The sequence below is a fragment of the Phocoena phocoena genome, chromosome 6 (genome assembly GCF_963924675.1).
Source record: "Phocoena phocoena chromosome 6, mPhoPho1.1, whole genome shotgun sequence".
Lineage (NCBI taxonomy): Eukaryota > Metazoa > Chordata > Mammalia > Artiodactyla > Phocoenidae > Phocoena > Phocoena phocoena.
Window position 1 is genome coordinate 59,059,364 of NC_089224.1, and position 20,389 is coordinate 59,079,752.

The 20,389-nt window shown below is 35.8% G+C and overlaps 1 protein-coding gene across 1 annotated transcript in view; it reads right to left on the reverse strand.

The window, feature by feature from the left end:
• The window catches only part of UHRF2 (ubiquitin like with PHD and ring finger domains 2), a 73,887-nt gene that overhangs the window by 45,342 nt on the left and 8,156 nt on the right, over window positions 1-20,389 (reverse strand). The window contains exon 3 of the mRNA XM_065879017.1: window positions 13,785-14,044. Coding sequence (XP_065735089.1) covers window positions 13,785-14,044 — 260 coding nt within the window. The remainder of the gene's footprint in view (window positions 1-13,784; window positions 14,045-20,389) is intronic.

Here is a 20,389-nt window from a genome sequence, read left to right on the forward strand (position 1 = left end):
TCTGCATCCAGAGTCAACCAACCACTGATTGAAAATATTCAGAAAAAAATTCCAGAAAGTTCCAAAAGGCAGTTCAATTTGCCAGGCTCAAGCAACTATTTATATAGCATTTACATTGTATTAGGTATTATAAGTAATCTGACATGATTTAAAGTATACAAGAGGATATGCATAGGTTATATGCACATATGACATTTTATATAAGGGACTTGAGCGTCCATGGATTTTGGTATGCGTGGAGGTCCTGGAACCAATCCCCCATGGATACCAAGGGAACACTGTATAAACTTTCAGGAAACTAACATTAACAGAGGAACATATTAAATACCACTACAGAAATGTAATCAGTAAAGTTCAGACTGTGGGAAAACTGAATAAACTGTCACTTGTACAAATAAATAGCAAGGAAGAAAGAACAGGGGAAACCTGTAGGTTGAGACTTAACCTATCAACTACATGCAATGGGTGGATCTTAATTTTGATCCTTATCTGTAAATCCCAAGTATATTTTTAAAAAATAAGTCAGTCTGAACATTGACTGGTTATTTGATTTTAAGGAATTATTGTAAATTTCGTGTGGATTTTTTTTTAATGCTTTAGGGTCCCCATCCCAGGATCAGTGACTTATTCTCACAGGAGAGCACATAGTTCTTCCCATGGCTATGATTTACTACAATGAAAGGATACAAAGCAAATTCAGCAAAGGAAAAAGGCACATGGAATCAAGTCTAGAGGATACCAGGTGCAAGCTCAAGGAGTCCGCTCCCAGTAGTCACACAAAATGTGCTTAATATGTCCAGAATACGACAACATGTGTGTAATGTTACTACCAGGGGTGTGCAGTGAAGAATGCTCAAGATTTTTATTAGGGATTCATCACATCAGCACTCAATGTCTAGCACATACCAAAATTCCAGACTCCCAGAAGCAGGTGTTCGGCATAAATAATGTATTTTTTTGCAGAGTTTGTGCAGAGTGAACCATTTTTGTCAAAGAATGATGAGAATCCTCCTGAAAGTTAAGTTCCCCAACACCAGCCAAAGGTCAACCACACACAGACCTTTTAAAGAGTAGTAAATCAGGCTTCCCTGGTGGCGCAGTGGTTGAGAGTCCGCCTGCCGATGCAGGGGACACGGGTTCGTGCCCGGTCCAGGAAGATCCCACATGCCGCAGACCGGCTGGGCCCGTGAGCCATGGCCGTTGAGCCTGCGCGTCCGGAGCCTGTGCTCCGCAACGGGAGAGGCCACAACAGTGAGAGGTCCACATACCACAAAAAACAAACAAAAAACAAGAGTAGTAAATCTCTGGCCTGATGTTAGCTGTCTTCTGCACACTTTAAAAAGAATCCTTTTAGAGTATTCAACTGAGAAAAAAGATGTCAAGATCAGGATGAACCTACGAAAAATAGAAAGAGTAGGACTAGGAAGCAATAGCCCTTAGACCACGATGCTGTCTTTCACTTTGAAAGGAGAGGAAAAGAGGGTTGAGAAAGAGAAACATGAGAGTGTGATACAAACAAAATCTTCGCCAATCCAATCGTGAGCTCCGCAGCAATGTTGGGCATAACTGCCAGGCCCTAGAACTGCTGCCACACTTAGTCACCAGCTGGAGGATGCCAAGAAAGAGTGTGGCTTTGGCTCAAACACTGTCACAGATATCCAAAGTGCTGTGGCTAAAAGTTATCAGTTAACTGCATTCATTCCTTGCAGGTCAGCAAGTTCTGTCTTGAAGATCTGAGCACTGTGCCCACCACAACTGCTAAGGCTATTTCTGGTTGAAAAAACTTAAGATTTGGGACTTGCTTCAAAATAATCCAGTGGTGGTGCTTGGGGATGCCAGTACGGATTAAACAAGATTGGCCAGGAGTTCATAATGATTGAAGCTAGGTGATGAGTTCTTCCTCTCAACCTCTGCATAAGTTTAAAGATTTCTACAATAAAAAATAAAATGCTCTGCGCTTCAAGTTAAAATCCAAACAAAAGGCTCTTCCCACTTTTTGAAGTTTTCCTACAAGAGTACAAAACTCTAAGTTAACATTCAAGGCTTACAGTGAGGACAAGCAGCCTCCTGCCCCAGTCCACCACACTGATTTCTATTCCCCCAATGCAACTGTTTAACTTTTAGCTATTTCTTTTATTTTCCAGCATATTTTAAAGTAACATGCTTACACATTGCTTTTTACTTCAAACTGTTATTCTACCCATCCGTGATGTACAGCTCATTTGCCTCTATATCTTCTTCCTTATAATTACTAACACAAGGCACTGCTCTAAGTGTTAACATATTTACCTCTTAGGATAGAGGGAGGCACTATTCTATCCCCATTTTACAGATGTGGCACAGAAGTTAACTTACTTGGACAGGAGTAAGAAGCAGAGACATGACTCAAACTCTGATCACCTGGCTCTAGGACTTATAATCTTGCAGGGATTGACAAAATTTCTTGCTCTTAAGCATGTTATACAAACCAAGTTGTTTGTAAAAATCAGTATTTTTTACAATATTTTTTTTTTTACATGTTGACTAAATAAGTGTTCATAGCTAACTAATGAAGTATGCTTTAATTATAAATCCTTTCTTTCACAACTTTGTTTTCTGTTGAGTACTTAACTCTTCTTTTTGGTTGCTACTTGCTTAATTTTCCATGTACATATTAATTATCCCCATTCTACCACAGGTGTTAAAACTCTTCTACGTTCAGACATTTCAGGTACTCTACTAGTGTTCTGGGTTGCAAAACATCTTCTAGAGACCTCTGTCCTATTCTAATCTGGAAAACTTGCTCTTCAGGCTTAGACCTGTTCCACAGCTGTCATGCTGGGATCTCCTTTCATTACTTCCTGCGTTGAATCCTATTTCCTAAATACCATGTTTTCCTCTTTCTTGATTTAAGCCTTGAGTGGGGTAGAAGTGATTAAAATGCTCTTTCATATAAATAAACCAATCCTCTTCTCCTCAGTTTTATTCCATATGCCTACGTCCAAAGTACCTGGTAAATCCAAGGTCTGAACCTTCCAAAGGTTCTTCAATGTCAATTTACTTGCTTGTTGTTGGCTTATCCTTAGGTTTCAGCTTTTTCTGGCCTAAGTTACGCATCATTTACCCATTAGCTTCTTACCTTCCAAAATTTTGTTGCTTTCTCTTCTGTGTCTTACTTCTATCATATTTTTTGTCCTCGGGGGTTTATGCATTTATTCTTTTACTGTCTTCTAGGAGGGTGTAAGAAGGAGTGGAGACAAACATGCAACTTAATCTGCCATGTTTAACTTGAAATCTTTATTCACCTTTAGTTTCATTTCTTACTACTCACCACATATCTCCTACACTCCAGCCATACTAATCTACCCTTAGGTAACCCTGTATTTTGTACCTCCTTATCCTTGGTATCCTGTGGCTCTCCTTCAGGAATACAGAAGTATCTTCTCTACCTTATAATCTCAGAACTTTAGTTACTCTAAAAGCTAGTTGTGCATTTTTCTATCACAGAACTTAACACTACAAAATAGCAAGTTTTCATTGAGAAGCAGATACCATGTTCAAACTTTAGTGTGTTTGGGATATACCAGGCCTACAGATGTTTGGAAACATGCAACTCATTAAATAGAAAAATCTTTTGTATAACTAAAGCTCTTAATAAAATGTAATAAACTGTGACCACTGTGTTTTACGGTAGTTAAGTGGGAACAAAGAATTCTATACAGAGATAATAAGAAAAAGGCGTTTTAAAGATTATGTTTTTGGATTTCTTAAAACACAGAAACTTGTAGTTAGCTCCAGTTACTTATACAAGTACACAAGAGAAAGTCTTTTTAAGTATAGGCAGCCTCCAACACAGCATTCCCTGCCTCCCATGAAGTCTAATGTATGGCTGAAGATAACCACTGCAAATTCTACAGATTGGTCCAAGCGCTGACTTCTTCCAGCATTTGCACTGGCGAAAACTGCAGGAGACTGAAACATTTTGGGAAGTGTTAGAAGCTTGAAAAACTTCTAAAACAGGGCTCAAGATATCCCCAAAGACCGGAAGCAGAGAAGAAGGAACATACTGAAGCTGACTACACTGTGCCAAGAGCCAACATACAGCTATGGAAGGATAAGACTAGGGTCCTTTTTTTCTTATTCTACATGACCTGTTCTTAGAACCTGAAGTCAAGGTATTACCCCAAATACAGGTATAAGTTTATTCTAGTTAGCTACTCTGCATCTTTGAGAATTTAGAAACACTTTGGTGTTATAAAGTCTACATTCTCAGATAAGCCTTAAATATCCTTAAGCTTGTTTTCCCAGTAACATTTTCATTGCTCCAAATACTCTTTAGATGTCTTTTAGAGATATCCTTCAGAGTACATGCTTTTGATTATCCTGAACTATGTGACATTTTAGCAAAAACCAACTGTGTTTTCAATTAACAAATCATTGAGTAAAACCCAGGGAATTAAATTTCAGGGAAATTGATTAAGCACAATTTTTAAAACAGGTTTGTTATAAAATAGTAAAAGTACATTTCCTTAGGTGACTTGTAAGCTAACTAAGCATTTTAGAAGACTCAAACAGTATTAAGCAAAGTACTATCACTGAAACCTTCCTTCAAAACATGGCTTCCTGGTGTTAAAATGCTTAAATAAGGACAACATTCACCTGGAGGCATGTTCTAGTTTAGCAAATCTTTAATGTCATACTACATGCAAAAAGAAAGCATTTCTTAATCTAACAGATGACATTACTCAGTTTCACACCTTAAATGTAAAGCTTACTCACAGACAAAAATAACTTACTTAAAACTGCTTACAGTAGGACTTTACATATTACATGGAAATATATCTCACTTGTACAACATGTTAACAATGGTGTATAACTGTTTTAATAGAGGAAACAATGTAATCAGGTTAAAAGATACCTATGCCAAAGATAAATTATTTAAGAGTACTTACCAAAATAACCTGGCTTTATTAATAATAATAAATTAATATTATTATTTATTAATAATAAATTAATAAAAATAAATTAATAAATTAATAAAAAATTAATAAAATGAAAAGCAGAAAATCTGAGTATTATTACTGGATACTTTTCAAGGTTATTAGGGGAAAAAAAGAACATGGTCAAGTAGGTATTTACAGATGAGGAAATTAAAGCTGAATGAGTTCAAAGAAAACAAAGCAAAAAACTCAACCAAAGACCTAGAATTCAAAGCAAATTCTGATTCTAATGACTAAAACTATACAGCCTATAAGAGAACCAATGCTCTGTATACTTAATAGGCTCCTGGCTGCTTTCTGAAAAGCAGATTCCTGGGCTCTACCCCAGGCCCACCCAATGCAGGGAGTGGGGGTGGGATCTGGTATCCCCCAGGAATCTGCATTATAAATACTGTACCTGGGTGAATCAGCAGTGTTGCTGACCATTGTTTTGAGAAACACTCATGTAAAGGAATGATGTATAAATTTGAAAAGGTGACATCAACTGATATCTGTAGTCATTTTAACTGATACCTGTAGTCATTTTTCTAAGCACCAAGTGATCTTTTAACACAAGAGAAGAGCAACAATAAAGTCAAAGATCTAACTTCTTCTGCCCTCTTGATTATCATCCATTTAGAACACTGCAAGTCATAGAAAGAGGAAATATTCTAAGTCTTTGGCAAACATGTCAGTAACAACCAAAAAACAATGGGGGAGACTGGTCACTCACTGCACCAGGGTTCTGAAACTAAACCTCTCATTTATAGCTCCCTACTCAAGATCAACATGACACTCTGATCTGATTTTTTTAAATCTTATTCCTTTCCTCCCATGAAAACCCAGACATCATTAAAACATTTTTGGGATTCCTTTAGAAATAGATCACATCAATACATTCAAGAAAATCAGTTTTGTTACTTTATAGAACAGCAACTTTTATCTAAAAATACCACTTGATTTTTTTCAGAATTGGCTCACTGACTTCTATTTGCAGTAGCCATAATTAAGAATACTCAAAAGCATGCACCACAGGCTTAGAATAGCTCAAAAAATCTTAAGAGAATGCTGGCAGCAATGACAACATTATCCTAAGACGTTCGCCAGAAGAGCTTTTAATTGTAGCCTAGCCTAAGTTACCCTCCAAGTTCTAAGTGATGCTCTGACATTTCCATTTGATCTCAATCCCATGGTAGAACCTTGACACGCTGTTAAAAGCAGCAGTTTAACCTATTTGGTTTAAAAATCCTTTGAATACTAGCGAGCTATGCATTTTCCTAAAGGCACACAGGTGTTTACTGATTTAAGGTTTCTGTTCTGTGACAGATAACTGGAGAGAATGATAGAAATTTTTAAAATATGCAAACATAACTGCTTTATAATATTTTATATATACTTATTTATACATTAAGGTATTTTATAAGCATGCTTCTCTCAAAATGAGAGGTAGTATGGTAGAGTGGTTCTAAGTATGTGCTCTTCTGAATCTCAGTCTACCACTTATCACCTATTCAATACTAGGTATATTAACTTCTCTAAATCTCAGTTATTCCCTCTTTACACTTAGAAAAGTATCCACTTCATTGATTGTTTAATGAGGATTACACGAGATATAAAAAGTACTTGTATAGTGCTTGGCACATAGTGTTGTTTTAACAAGTGAATTATTGAACCATGCTTTAAAAAGGGTACTTCAGAATAATTTACTAAAAAGTCAAAACAAAAAGAGTTTGTTTCTGAGGTAAACTGACATTTCTATTTGAAATGTGAACAATATGGAGCATGAGAGATTATATAAGTAGTTTTCATGTCACTATGAAAACTCTCTCATGTTTAAAGATTTCAACTTTGCCTAGCCATAGACAATTCACTACGATATGATACAGAAATAAAATAACTTTCATAAGCATTTTCCCTCTTTATATATATACTTCCTTGTTCAAACTACTATGTGTTTTCTAGCTTACATTTCTCTTTACAGAAATCAGCTCCAATTTATAAATCAAGGTCTCTAAATTAGAACACTAAATTTAATAAAGCAATTAGAAAAAGCAAGTCACTAACAAGACTAGTATTCCCAAATTCACCTTTTTTAACTGACCTGTAAATGTACCTGTTGAATCCTTAGAAGAAGGTATATGGGGAGATTCGGAGATCTAGTTTAACCCTAAGTCCAATTCAGAAGGCTTGTCTTAGAACGACTGACTTGATGCATTTAAGAGTCTAATTCAAAGGAAAGCCAGAACTAGATCTCAGAACAAATATTCAACTACTACAGAGTATTCTCCCCCACTCAAGAATTTACCAATACTGAACAGTTGATGGAGCAGACAGAAGAAATAAAGAATACTTTTTAAACAGTGGTTCTGGAGCTAATTCTGCAAATACTACTCCCATGTTAACCTTTCCTTTTATATGGTCTCGGTTGGGGTTTGAGTTCGTAAGAGGAAGTGCAAGTTTGGGGAATTCAGAGAAATTATCAAGTCAAAAGAAACATTATGTGAATGATAATATACTAAAATTGCCACAAAACTCAAAACAGAATATTTCAACTGGTTAAAAAGGAAAAAAAAGAATGTACCAATACATCATAAAAGATAAATTCTCCACAAACACATGATGGACACTGCTTTCTATGTTAGCCAAGGTACAGATAAAGACTGCATAGTGGAAAATGGTCCCTCATTTAAATGATACAGATCATTTAGCTGGAATGAAATATAATTTCTTTTAGAAAAAGACTTAACTAATCCTTTATGTATATGGAAACGAAATGGAAAAATCAACAAGCCATAAGCCACGTATACAGGTACTAAAATAAAGATGAATACTCAGATTCCTCAGTTATTGTATATCATCTCCAGCCTTTAATGTATTTACTATGTTTAAATTGTCATATCAACCCCTTTCCCCCATATGGTTCTTAGTAGCAACTGATAAGGCTGTACAAAAGGCAATCAGTGAGTGGTTCTTAAACTTGAGTATACATATTAACCACCCAGAGGACTTATTAAAACACAGACTGCAGGGCCACCTTCAGACAGCGATTCATTACATCTGGAGTAAGTACAAGAACTTGGATTTCTAACAAGTAATGTTGATGTTCCTGGACAGGACTATACTTTGAGAACCACTAGTCTAAGGCAGTGGTTCTCAACCATGGCTACACATTAGAATCACAGAGGAAATTTTGAGACAGCAATCCCCTGAGGTCCCAAAGATCAATCATACAAGAAGTTATGGAGGTGGGTACTAGGCACTGATATTTTTAAAGCTTCCTAGACAACTAATGTGTAGCTAGGGTTGAGAACCGCTAGTCTAATTAAGAGGAATCTAAACCAAATCCACTAAGAACAGATGTTTCTTAATACAGAAGCAGGGTAAGGAATTAAGCCTTTATCTGTTGATAAAGCAGCCAAATGATGAGTAAAGATTAAATTCAGTAGTGTGGCCTCAGTTGCTTACATACCCAGGGTTTAAGTCAAAGTTGTATGAGTGCTGTCTGCTTTAAAACCCAGGCCAAGTCTAAAGCAAGTCTTTAGGTCATACAAAATGGCTGACCTTTGAAGTTATGTAGGCTATTACCAATTACATGTACCATGTTTAAGGCAGAATGGCAATAATGCATATTGGTTAACCCTTAAGCTCTGGAGTCAGACAATTTAACAGATGTTACCTCTGGCAAGTTATGTAAGTAAGCCTTGGTCTCTTCATATGGAAGTTAATGTAACTAACATTATAGTTATTGTAAAGATTACATGAGCATTCATGTAAGAAGTTAGCTCAGAGTCTGGCACATGAGAGTTAATGTAATTAAATTGCTGTAAGCTATGCTATAGACATACTAACCTACCAGAAACACTAAGGTAATGATTGCCCCTTTCCCAGTCTACTTCCCTATAAGTCAAGATCATGGCTCATCATCACAATTAGCTTCAGGATCTCTACTCTCACAAGACTGCTGTCACAGATTTGTGAATTTAATGTTCAGGACCCTTAAAATTTGTAAACTTTACATAACTACAGAAAGTAACTAATGGGAATAAAGACATCTTTTAGAAAGCTATGGAAATATACAGTACAAGCTTACTATGAAATAAGGGAAAATTTGATGTTCTTTTTCTTTAATTGACCATTTAACCACTCCACGGGTTTATAATTGCCTATATTACCTTGACATTTGCTCATTTCTGAATCCCCTTCCCTTTTGTTTTCTGCCCAAAATACCACTAAAAACAAAAGTTTCAAGCAGGCAAAGTCATTCTCCAATAAACACACTTTAGTGGTGTGATCATTTTGTGATGTATAGAAATATTGAATCACTATGCTGTACACCTGTAGCTAACATAATGTTGTAGGTTAATTATACCTCCTATACTATAGGATGGCTCTAATCAAAGTTTTGGTGAGGGTGTGGAGAAATTGGAACCCTCATACACAACTCATGGGAATGTAAAATGGTGCAGCCACTTTGGAAACAAGTCTGGTGGCTCTTCCCAAGGTTAAACATAACTGCCATACAACCCAGCAATCTTGCTGCCACATACATGCCAAAAAACTAAAACAAATGCCTACACACAAAAAATAGTACATGAAGGTTCCTAGCAGCAAAAAGTAGAAAACACCAGTGTCCATAAACTGATAAATGGATAAATAAACAGTGGTAATATGGAGCATTATTTGACAATAAAGGAATATGGTACTGATATAAGCTCCAACATGGATGAATCTTGAAACATTATGCTAAGTGAAAAAAGCCAGTCACAAAAGATCACGTTATAGGATTCCACTTATATGCAATGTCCAGAATAGGCAAATCCAGAGTCAGAAGATTCCCGATTGCCTATGGCTGAGAGGGGTTGGGGGAAGGGCTGGTGGGGGTAGGGAAACAGGGAGTGACTGCTAATGGGTACGGGGTTTGTGGAAGACCAAAATGTTCTAAATTAGATTGTGATGACTGTTGCACAGTTCTGTTAATATACTAAAAAAAAACACTGAATTTTACACTTTAAATGGGCGAATCGAATGCTATGTGAATTATACCTTAATAAAGCTGCTTTTAAGAAGTTAAAACTTTACAGAAGATTTAAGAATCCGTTGGAATCTAAATCTCTAAAGTCTAGATTTAATATTTGTACTGCTAGCTCTTTCTCCCAAAGTACTTACTGGATTGGTTTAATTCTAAAAATACACAGCCCTTGCTAAGGCAAGGGTGATGACAGATGAATGGTACAGAATAGCTATCATGAAAAAACAAAACAGAACAAACCCACATATATGTTCTTTGTAGCAGGCACTTTGATGTTAACTCCACAATTTTGCTTTATATTATTTGCAGTAGGAAGCTCTCAATTCAGTCTATATTCATCAAGGATTATATAGAAAAGGGACCCCTGAAAACAGTAAAACCCTTAAACCTTAAAACATCTCAAACAGATCTCTTAACATAACCTGCTTTTTATGCACTTAGAATATTCATATCCATAATTTTGAGAGGAAAAATAGAATAAGGTTAGCAAACAAATGATTTCACTAAGATTCTAGAACAATGTCAACTACTAGATTTGGCTTTTGGGAGTGTTGTTTTGTGGAACACATCTACCTAATAAGTAACATTATAAATCTTTAGTACGTATCACTTCTCACAGATTAAAAATTGTTTTTAACTCTGCTCTGACTGGAGTGGGGACTGAAGATGCAGAGTAGTATACCTACTTAATCTTGTTCTGAGACAGCAATGCTTTTAATGAAATTCATTTCAAAGACTGAGAATTCATTTAGCCTGGTTAATATATTAGGACCTGTAGGTCACTGTAAAAGTACTTTTGAACAGTGCCACTTTAAACTGACAAACACTGCAAATCCCAGAAGAATTCCTTGAACAGGTTCCTTGGTCCCATGTACAATACCTCTCTGCACTGGCTAAATGACAGGCTGTTCAAAACGCACTCGCACTGCTGCACTCAGAGTTTGGAGACAATTAAGCAGATTACTTTCAACTTAATCTATGAGAAAAATGAAGTTAATTCATTGAGAGAAATGACAGATTTAGAATCATAAATGGAATGGGATGGCAGCCTGTATGTACTTAAAGTCTACTAAGTACAAAAAAATTGACAAATACTGTTTTGGAAGTAAAAATTAGAGTGATTGGATTAATAACCTCTAACTTTATTTCCCTTTGCAATGTAACATTTCTAGTAATTCCCCCTAAGGTTGAAGATAGCCAATGCTTGTATTTGTCTCCTTCTCAGTGCAGACCATTCTCTATCTTTAGAGATTTGACTGGTAGGAAGTTTATGTTATCCTGAAACCTACCTTCTATGTTGTACACAACTTTCACCCCGAGCTTTTAAAATATGAAAGCTATCTTGATCCCAGTCTTTTCAATGTAAATACTTAGTTCTTTTAGCTATTCTTCATGTTGATTTTACATTTTGACCTCTACTCTAAAGATGCACCATGTCCTGTTGGTATTATTCTTAAAGCACGAAGATGGAAAACAATATTCTAAGTAGAGAATAACCAGCCCGGTAAAACGGTAGCACCACCAGTCTTGTTCTAGATATCTTACTTCTAATAAAACATCCTACAGTGTAACTATTTGATAGCTACATTCTACTAACTAAGTTGGAGCTTACTACTCAATAAGAATCTATTACTACTGCTAAGCCATATACTCCACAATCTGTCTTCAATGCATCCTCTGTCCAAGAATGTGAGAACTTGTTTAATAAGTTATTGAAATTAACATGAACTTGACTATAGTTTTTAACTTTTCTGATAACCGTGACGAAAGAAACTTTAACAGGATTCTTTATCACATCCATATGGGATCATGATTTTTTCTAGATGCTTATACCAGCCTTTTGTTATCTGGGACTCTTATCCAGAAACTCATCTATTTTATTTATTTCATACTTTATTCTGTATAGTCCTTTTCTCTTTTTGAAGATATGAATGACATTTACTAAGCTTCTGATATCTTACATCTGAAAGAAAGTTCAGCTACCATATCTTTAAGTTGCCAACACTAAAACAATTCCATCATGTAAAATTATTTCGGACAGATAATTTTAGTCTTCTCATGCATGTTGGGTTTAGACTAACATTCATTCTAATCAAGACAAACTTCTTCATTAAAAAATAACCAAATAAACGCTAAGATACTGTAATTTATGTTCTAACATTGTACCAAACTCAGGCCTATCCCTTGGAAAGTCTTATTCCAAAACCAACTAAGAGCCCCTAAAACTGTAAAAAATTTAATAAGCCTTAGTTTACTTAGTGTTTAAAGCTTCTTACCCTATTTCTACACTGTGCCATTCTATACAATTTTTCTTGGGGGGGGGCAAATAATAACTCCTTTATTGGCCAGAATCAGGTCCCAGGTAGCAGGTTTCTGAGTTATTTCTTCTTTTCTCCAAGAAATAGAATAAAAACTTGAAGCAAATCAAGAACTCCACTTGCTGACAGCCAATATACAGATAGCTTAAATCCTCCACTCTTGCCTCTTTGCCATGGTATTCATAAACCCAGACACTGGTTACTATTAACACATCAACTCCAATCCCTTTCTATCCCAGGCTCGATTTACCAATATTGCCAGTCCTGGCCAATCCCAGATATTAATACCCATTCTAGTTGTTGCTTCTATTATCATCTACTATGGTAAAAAACAGTATGATTGCACATTTGAAATAAGCCACGTTGGCAAGTTAACTAAAACCATAAGAAGTATCAGAAAAGATGAAAGGGATCTACTTTTGACCCCTTTCCAGGTATCCTGGAAATCTGAGTTGACACCAGTCTTTTATACCATTTTTGTTAAGAAAAATCAAAACCATTTTAGGATCTTGAACTCACACCTGATAAAGATTTGGTTTCATACTTTCTATACATATTAAAATGTCACTTGAATGAAGACAAAGATCATTTAGTGTTGAATAAACACTAAATCTTTCCCCATAGTAACTTTTATACTCAGATTTTGAACATAGGTAAGGAAAATAATTCAGTGTTAAAGTCTAAGCCCTCAAAGCAAGTTCTTAATACTACATTTTGTTGTATAAAATGGATGACTAATAAGAACCTGCTGTATAAAAAAAATAAATAAAACAAAATTCAAAAAAATTTTTTTTGTTGGGAGAGGGGGATTGGGAAGTGATTGCCGGGCATATATAGTTTTTTGGGGGAAAATAAAAATGTTCTAAGAGTAGTGTGTGATAATGCACAATCCTATGAATATATTAAAAACAGTGAATTGTACCCTTTAAATGTATATATTTTATGTGAATTATCCCAATAATAGCTTTTAGAAAATATTTCACCCTCATTCTAAAGGCTATTACAGGGATTTCCCTGGCTGTCTGATGATTGAGACTCCGCACTTCCACTGCAGGGGGCATGGGTTTGATCCCTGGTTGGGGAACTAGGATCCCACATGCCCCACGGCATGGCCAAGATAAATAAATAAATGAATGAATGCTATTACATTACACACTGTTATATACTTTCTAGAATATTATTAAAATACATAGCAAAAACCCTAATAGAGGACCAAAGAGAAACCCTTACATATTGAATTAAGCCAGGTATTAGGATACCCAAAACAACAAACCACTTAGGAGCCAGATGCTAAATGTTGAGGAGCTCTTATTATATTACAACCACTAAACAAACAAAAACAAATGGTACTAGACTGAACATGACCCCTAGATGATTTCTTCTGAAAGACTATTATTTGAAAACAATCTTGAGATGGAAGATTTTTTTGCTTCTACAAACAAGAACATGAATGAAGTCCTCAATAGCATGAGCACTTACTCATCATACTCGATACGATAAATTACGTCTTCAGCAGCAGCAACAGAATCTGAGTTAGACGTAGAGGGTACATTGTCCAATTTATTTGTGTTCTCTTTGGAATTATGATTTATATTTCCATTAGTCCTTTTATAAGAACTGCCATTCTTCAGTGGAGTTTTGCCACGTGAGTGTCCATCAGAAGCTCTAGTAACACTATGTATACGTGCTTCAAACCAAGCACCAAGGGCGACATCTCTGGCATCCACCAATTCGTTTACCTAAAAAAAAGTTTAAAATTAGTTAATGAAGCGTAATTTCATCTACTGCTTCAAAAACATTAATATAACTCAAGTTATTTTGAGGGTTATCATAGTTAATATTTGCAGATATTCATGTTTAAAGTAATTTCAAAGATTAGAACGAAACTATTCTTTTTGGATTATACTGTCAAATCTGTTATTTACTAATACGAAAATTAACTTTCCTCCCAATATCCTTCAATGAAATAGGTATTTTCTTTAACTATTCCTTACCCATATCTATATTAGACGTTTAAAATATAATTCTTGTGTACCCAAGAGTTATCCTGGCATGTCATTCATTAAGAATGTCACTAACAGGGCTTCCCTGGTGGCACAGTAGTTGAGAGTCCGCCTGCCAATGCAGGGGACACGGGTTCGTGCTCCGGTCTGGGAGGATCCCACATGCCACGGAGCGGCTGGGCCCGTGAGCTATGGCCGCTGAGCCTGCGCGTCCGGAGCCTGTGCTCCGCAACGGGAGAGGCCACAACAGTGAGAGGCCCGCGTACCGCAAAAAAAAAAAAAAAAAAGTCACTAACCAAAAGCCAGAACTCTGAAGTATTATGACTGTGATATTAATTTGTTCCATTAATTTCTTCAGAATCCTACAGATAATTTACAGTCAGTCCAACCAGAAAACACAGTATTGAACAGAAAATAAAACTCGAAAACAAGGGACTTACGCACATGTACAAAGGAAAGAATCTAGTGAACCTACCTATACAAAATGGAGATAAGTTCCACCAACAGCAAGTCACTAGCAAATGCATTATTTAGTACCTCAAAGAACGAAGAAAATATAAAGAGAACAGAGCTATAAACATGTAAAATGTATGTAGTCAACTCTAGTGGATGATCCAGAACTAAACCATACAATCTAACAAAAGGAAAACGGTATTAGAAAACAGGTATACCAGAGAAATTTAGAGCTACCTAAGGAATTGGGTTAAAAAAAAAAAAAATCCTGTCCTAAAAACGCTGAGGGAATTGGTCTAAAGGTCAAAGCCCTTTCAGGAGCAACAACCAAGAGACATCCCTTCATCTTTTTAAAAACTCTTTAAAAAGAAAAAAACCAGACATTACTAATACAAGATCATTACCTAATCAAGCTAGCTCTTCCTGAGGGTCTAAGACCACTTAAGGTATCCAACAGAACTCTGACGGATGGTATCACATGGGGTAGGGGTAGGGGTTAGTATGTACTGAAGTTAATACCCATATACCAGGTATTATGCAAGGCTCCTTTAGTTAGGCTTGTCTAACTAACCTTAATAATTAATAAATCATATTTTACAGGATAAGGAAACAAAGGCTCTGACAAGTTAATCTGCTCCAAATGAAAGTTAATAAAATGTAAAACTAGGATTTGAAGACACCTTGACCTTAAAGCTTATGTTTTTGCTACTATTCATTACTATACATTTTGTAAGGCTATAGCTACCATAGTGATTCCTCTGATGGATCTCAGCAAAGCTGACTGAAAACCTTCTGGAAAGAATTGACCGTTCTCAATGCCATTAAGGACATTTGTGATTCATGGGAAGAGGTCAAAATATCAACATTAATAGGATTTAGAATACATTGATTCCAACCCTCATGGATGACTTTGAGGGGTTCAGGACTTCAATGTGATGGAAATAGCAAGAGAGCTAGAATTAGAAGTGGATCCTGAAGATGTGGGTGAATTGCTGTAATCTCATGGTAAAACTTGAATGGATAAGGAGTTGCTTCTTATGGATGAGCAAAGAAAGTAGTTTCTTGAGATGGAAGCTGCTACTGCTGAAGATGCTGTAAAGATTGTTGAAACAGCAAAGGATTTAGTATACTATATAAACTTAGTTGATAAAGCAGTGGTGGGGTTTGAGAGGACTCAACTCCGATTTTGAAAGAAGTTCTACTGTTAGTAAAATGCTATCCAACAGCCTTGTATGCTACAGAAAACTTGTTTGTAAAAGGAACAGTCAATCTATGACAAAGTTTCACTGTTGTCTTATTTAAGAAACTGCCACAGCCACCACCACCCTGGATCAGCCAGCAGCCATCAACACGGACGCAAGACCACCCACCAGCAAAAAGATCACGACTTGCTGAAGGCTTAGATGGTTATTTTTTAATAAAGCATTTTAAAATTAAGGTATTGTACACTTTTAAAAGAAATTATGCTGTTGTACACTTAATAGGCTATAGTATAGTGTAAATGTAATTTTTGTATGCACTGGAAAACAAAAAACTTGTTTGACTTCTTTACTGATATTCTTTTTTTGCGGTCATCTGGAGCCAAACCCGTATTATCTCCAAGATATGCCTGTAGCCACATTTAGAGAAGAGTCTTTCATGTCCAAGTATTTGATAAAAACCCAAACAAACAAAAAAAACCCAAGTATGAGAGGCAAGGAAAAATCATTAAAAAATAAAACAGTACCAAGAGCAAATACTTGAGAAATTACCATAGCTAGCTGTAGCACTTTGTATGTTCTGTGGAAAACACACAAGCTCTGCAGATAAACCTCAGTTTAAGCCCTTGCTTATCACCTACTAGATGTAACCTTGAACAAGTTACTTAACCTGTCCCAGCCTCAGCTTCTTTTATAAAGTAACATACTTTGCAGTATATTGAGAGTAGGTGACAAATCTGTATGATGTGCCAACCTAGCAAGCATATAGTAGGAACAAATGAAATAACTCTCCTTCCACTAAGTATCAACATATGTCCTATGTTAAAACTTATTAAAACTCATAGTATGGTCAGTCTTATTACCATACCATGCTTATTCAGTAAATACATTAGCCATTTAACGTTATATACGTTACCTCCTTTAAAAATTACAATGCAACGTCACTCTTATTTTCCAATTAGGTTCAGAAGTGAAATACACTTGCCCTCAGAAGATACACAGCTAGAAATGGGAGCTAAGTTGATAAAGGTTTCTCTAACTCTGAACATGATTCTCTCATTATACCGTGTTTCTTCAGAGTTACAAATCAAAACACAATACGGTTCCATTTATATAAAGTTCAGAAAGAGGAAAATTAGCGATGCATACATAGGTTAAAGGTTATTAACAGGTTAAGTATAATAAAAGGTTAAAGCTAATAAAAAGTAAAGATATGACTACCATAGAAGTTTGGGTAGTAGTTACAACTAGGGAGGAGGGAGTTTAATCAAGAGGGGCACATGAGAAGCTCCTGGCGTACTGCTGTTCTATTTCTTAATTTGAGTGGTATTTATGGACACTGACTTCATAATATCTTGTTAAGTTCTACTCTTATTTGTTGTCTGTTACATTTCATGATCAACAAGGTTAAATAAAGCAGCACTGCACTATAGACAAAAGACAAGAAAAAGACAGGAAATATAAGAAATTCATGATTTTTACTTAGTAATTACTGATAATTTTCCTCTTTATTTGCTACAATAAGCATAGACGTGTAAAAAGTTTTAACAGTGCCACACACTTAGCTAAGCCCTAAAAGCTTACTATCATCATGCTAAACAGTTATTATTTAAGCCAGAATGAGTCATTTCAACAGTAAGATCTGATATGAGTCATACAAAGCTTCCACATCTAAAAACCAGAATTAAAACCAATTTAGGCATCAGAGGTCCACCTGGTTTCAGAAAACAAATTACTTCCTAGAGCCAGTGTGATTCAATGTGTTGTATAATGGGAATGGATGGACCCAGCCTCTGCAATCTTCCAGAGACTTTCTAAACGTGATAGTGATATCTGGTTTCTTACAACGTATGAAAAGCTATCTGAAATTGACCAAATATCGCTCAAAGTTATCAAATAGGGCAAAACAAGACTGATACTGGATAACAACTTCAGATTAAAATTTCATCTTAAAGTTTAAATGTATACCTATGTCTGTTTTGAGTACACTACTTTGAAAATTCACTTTTTGTGCCTGCTTATCATGCGGTCCAAAAATATTCTTAGGCAAAAGGAAGGGAAAGCCTCCAAATCTGTTTGCTCATGCATAGAGAAAAATCTTTATAAAGCAAAAAATTACATAGGCAAGAATTCATGAAGAGGAAAAAAAAACCTCCCAATTTTTAAATGATTCAGACACAATTTAATGAAATTTTGATATACTCATTATTCAGAGACTCGCTCTAAGGAAAACAGACAAAATTCAAAGCAAACTCAAAATAAGTCAAAAGTAGAAGCCTCTGAGCATTTTCAGGCTAGCCCAAAAGAATATCTAATATAATTATGAAGGCAGAGGGCAATATCATCTGTTTACTCATTTCTAGTACCCAGTACAAATATACACTAAATATCTAAATATTCAATGAATGGATTATCCAGAAATAAACCCTTCTATATGAAAAAGTCACTAGTCAAAATTTCAAATATCTATGACAATTACCGAGCTTCATCCAAAAAAGCAAGTAAGTTTGTGTTAGTCTCTTCAACTAAAGAGGAAGGTTAAGTGCAGCTTTGACTAAACATATTACTTTACAAATAACAGTAGCCTTTTGAGAGTTCACATGCCAGGTTCCAAGTGTATTTCTAAATGAGGAAAGGGAGACAATGTACTTACTTGCCAAATTTGTCCAACTCAGAAAGTGGCTGAATTGAAATTTGAAACCAAGTCTGACAACAAAGCTCAAGTCCTTAACATCTATGCTATATATTAATATGAAATATGAGATGTTTAAAAAACAAAACCAAGTACTAGAAATAGTTGACCGCCAAAGTGCTAACACTGCAAATAAAAAGCAAAGATCTGCTAAGAGAAGTAGTTTCTCATGATGCTTGTCTGAATTAGTTTGGGGGAGGGGACACAACTGGGTATTGAGAAGTGTGCTAAACAGAGAATTTAAATTGACCGTAACTACTTAACCTTTCTTAATCTCAGATCTGCAGATTCATAAGCTGGTCCTCTCCTATGAAAACAAATTCATACCTACATGGCCCAAAACAAATCAAGTCAAAAGTAGCAGCTTCTAAACTGTTGCCCTTAAAAGTTAAAATGTAATAATGTAAGCTTAATATGGACACAGATGGTTACATAAATATTATAGATACATGGATATACAGGAGTTATTATACATACTGAATGTATTTCCTTGCTCTGTCAGCTGAGGGCCCTAAAAACAAGGACACCCCAGTAGCAAGGAGCACCTAGAGCCCAGATCTTAGTTTCCAATACCATTCTCCAATTAAAGGAACCAAGGCTCCTTGGAGAAATGGTTGACTGCAGGACTGGGGCAGGAAACTTACAAGATGAGCCCGAAAGAAAAGCGCTAGTGCTAGTGCCAGAAAGAAAGCGCTTCAACGAAAATCAAAGGAACCCAAAATAATGGGGGTATATGGAAGGGACACAGGAGAAAAAATATCCATACTGATGTCAATAAATGACTGAGGAAATGAAGAGACAAGTCTCCCACATAAAAGAATTCCCAATAATTTTTGTAGATAATCTGACTACATGCAGTTTGGGCTGCATATAATGACTTCATCTCAAAAAAAAAAAAGTATGTAAAGGGGGATGGGGGAAAGTAAACTGACAGTGAAGAAATGTGACACACACTACACCTTGGCCGGGTGATTATGGTTCACATCAACAGTAGTAAGTTACTACTGATGTAAAACCTAAATTATAATCACCAAATAGAATGTCGACAGTACAGTGCCCTAGATATGTGATGAAAATAGCACTTCACCTCTGTGCTCTTCCTCCCAAAATATGTAATCCAGTCTAATGATGAGGAAAACAAATGAATCCTAACATGGCATTTTACAAAATACCTGACCAGTACTCCTCAAAACTGTCAAGATCATCAAATACAAAGCCTGAGAAACTGCCACAGCCAAGAGGAGCTTAAGGAGACGTGACAACTATCTAAGTATAATACTAATGTAAATGTAATATGGTGTCCTAGATGGGATTCTGGAACATAAAAGACATTAGGTACAAGCTAAGGAGATATGGTTCATTAATTATAACAAACGTGCCACACACTAATGTTAGATGTTAACAACAGGGCAAACCAGGTGTGGGATATATGGAAACTCTGTAGTATCTTCCCAATTATGCTGTAAATCTAAAACTGTTCTAAACTAACAAGTTTATTTTTAAAATAACGTGAAAAAATATCAAGTAGAAAGTTTTGGTAACTGAAAGAGTGATGAAATCAATGAGTGACGTAAACAACAATTTGGCAAGTGGGCTTTCAATATTAAAAATTCAATCTGAACTGTGAGCACTACATAAGGCACTAATTTATGTAACTTTTGTGCATATCATGTAAGTTTATTCGCAGACTTTTGTTTTGTTACTATACTTTTTTCTTTTACTAAATGATCATAGTAA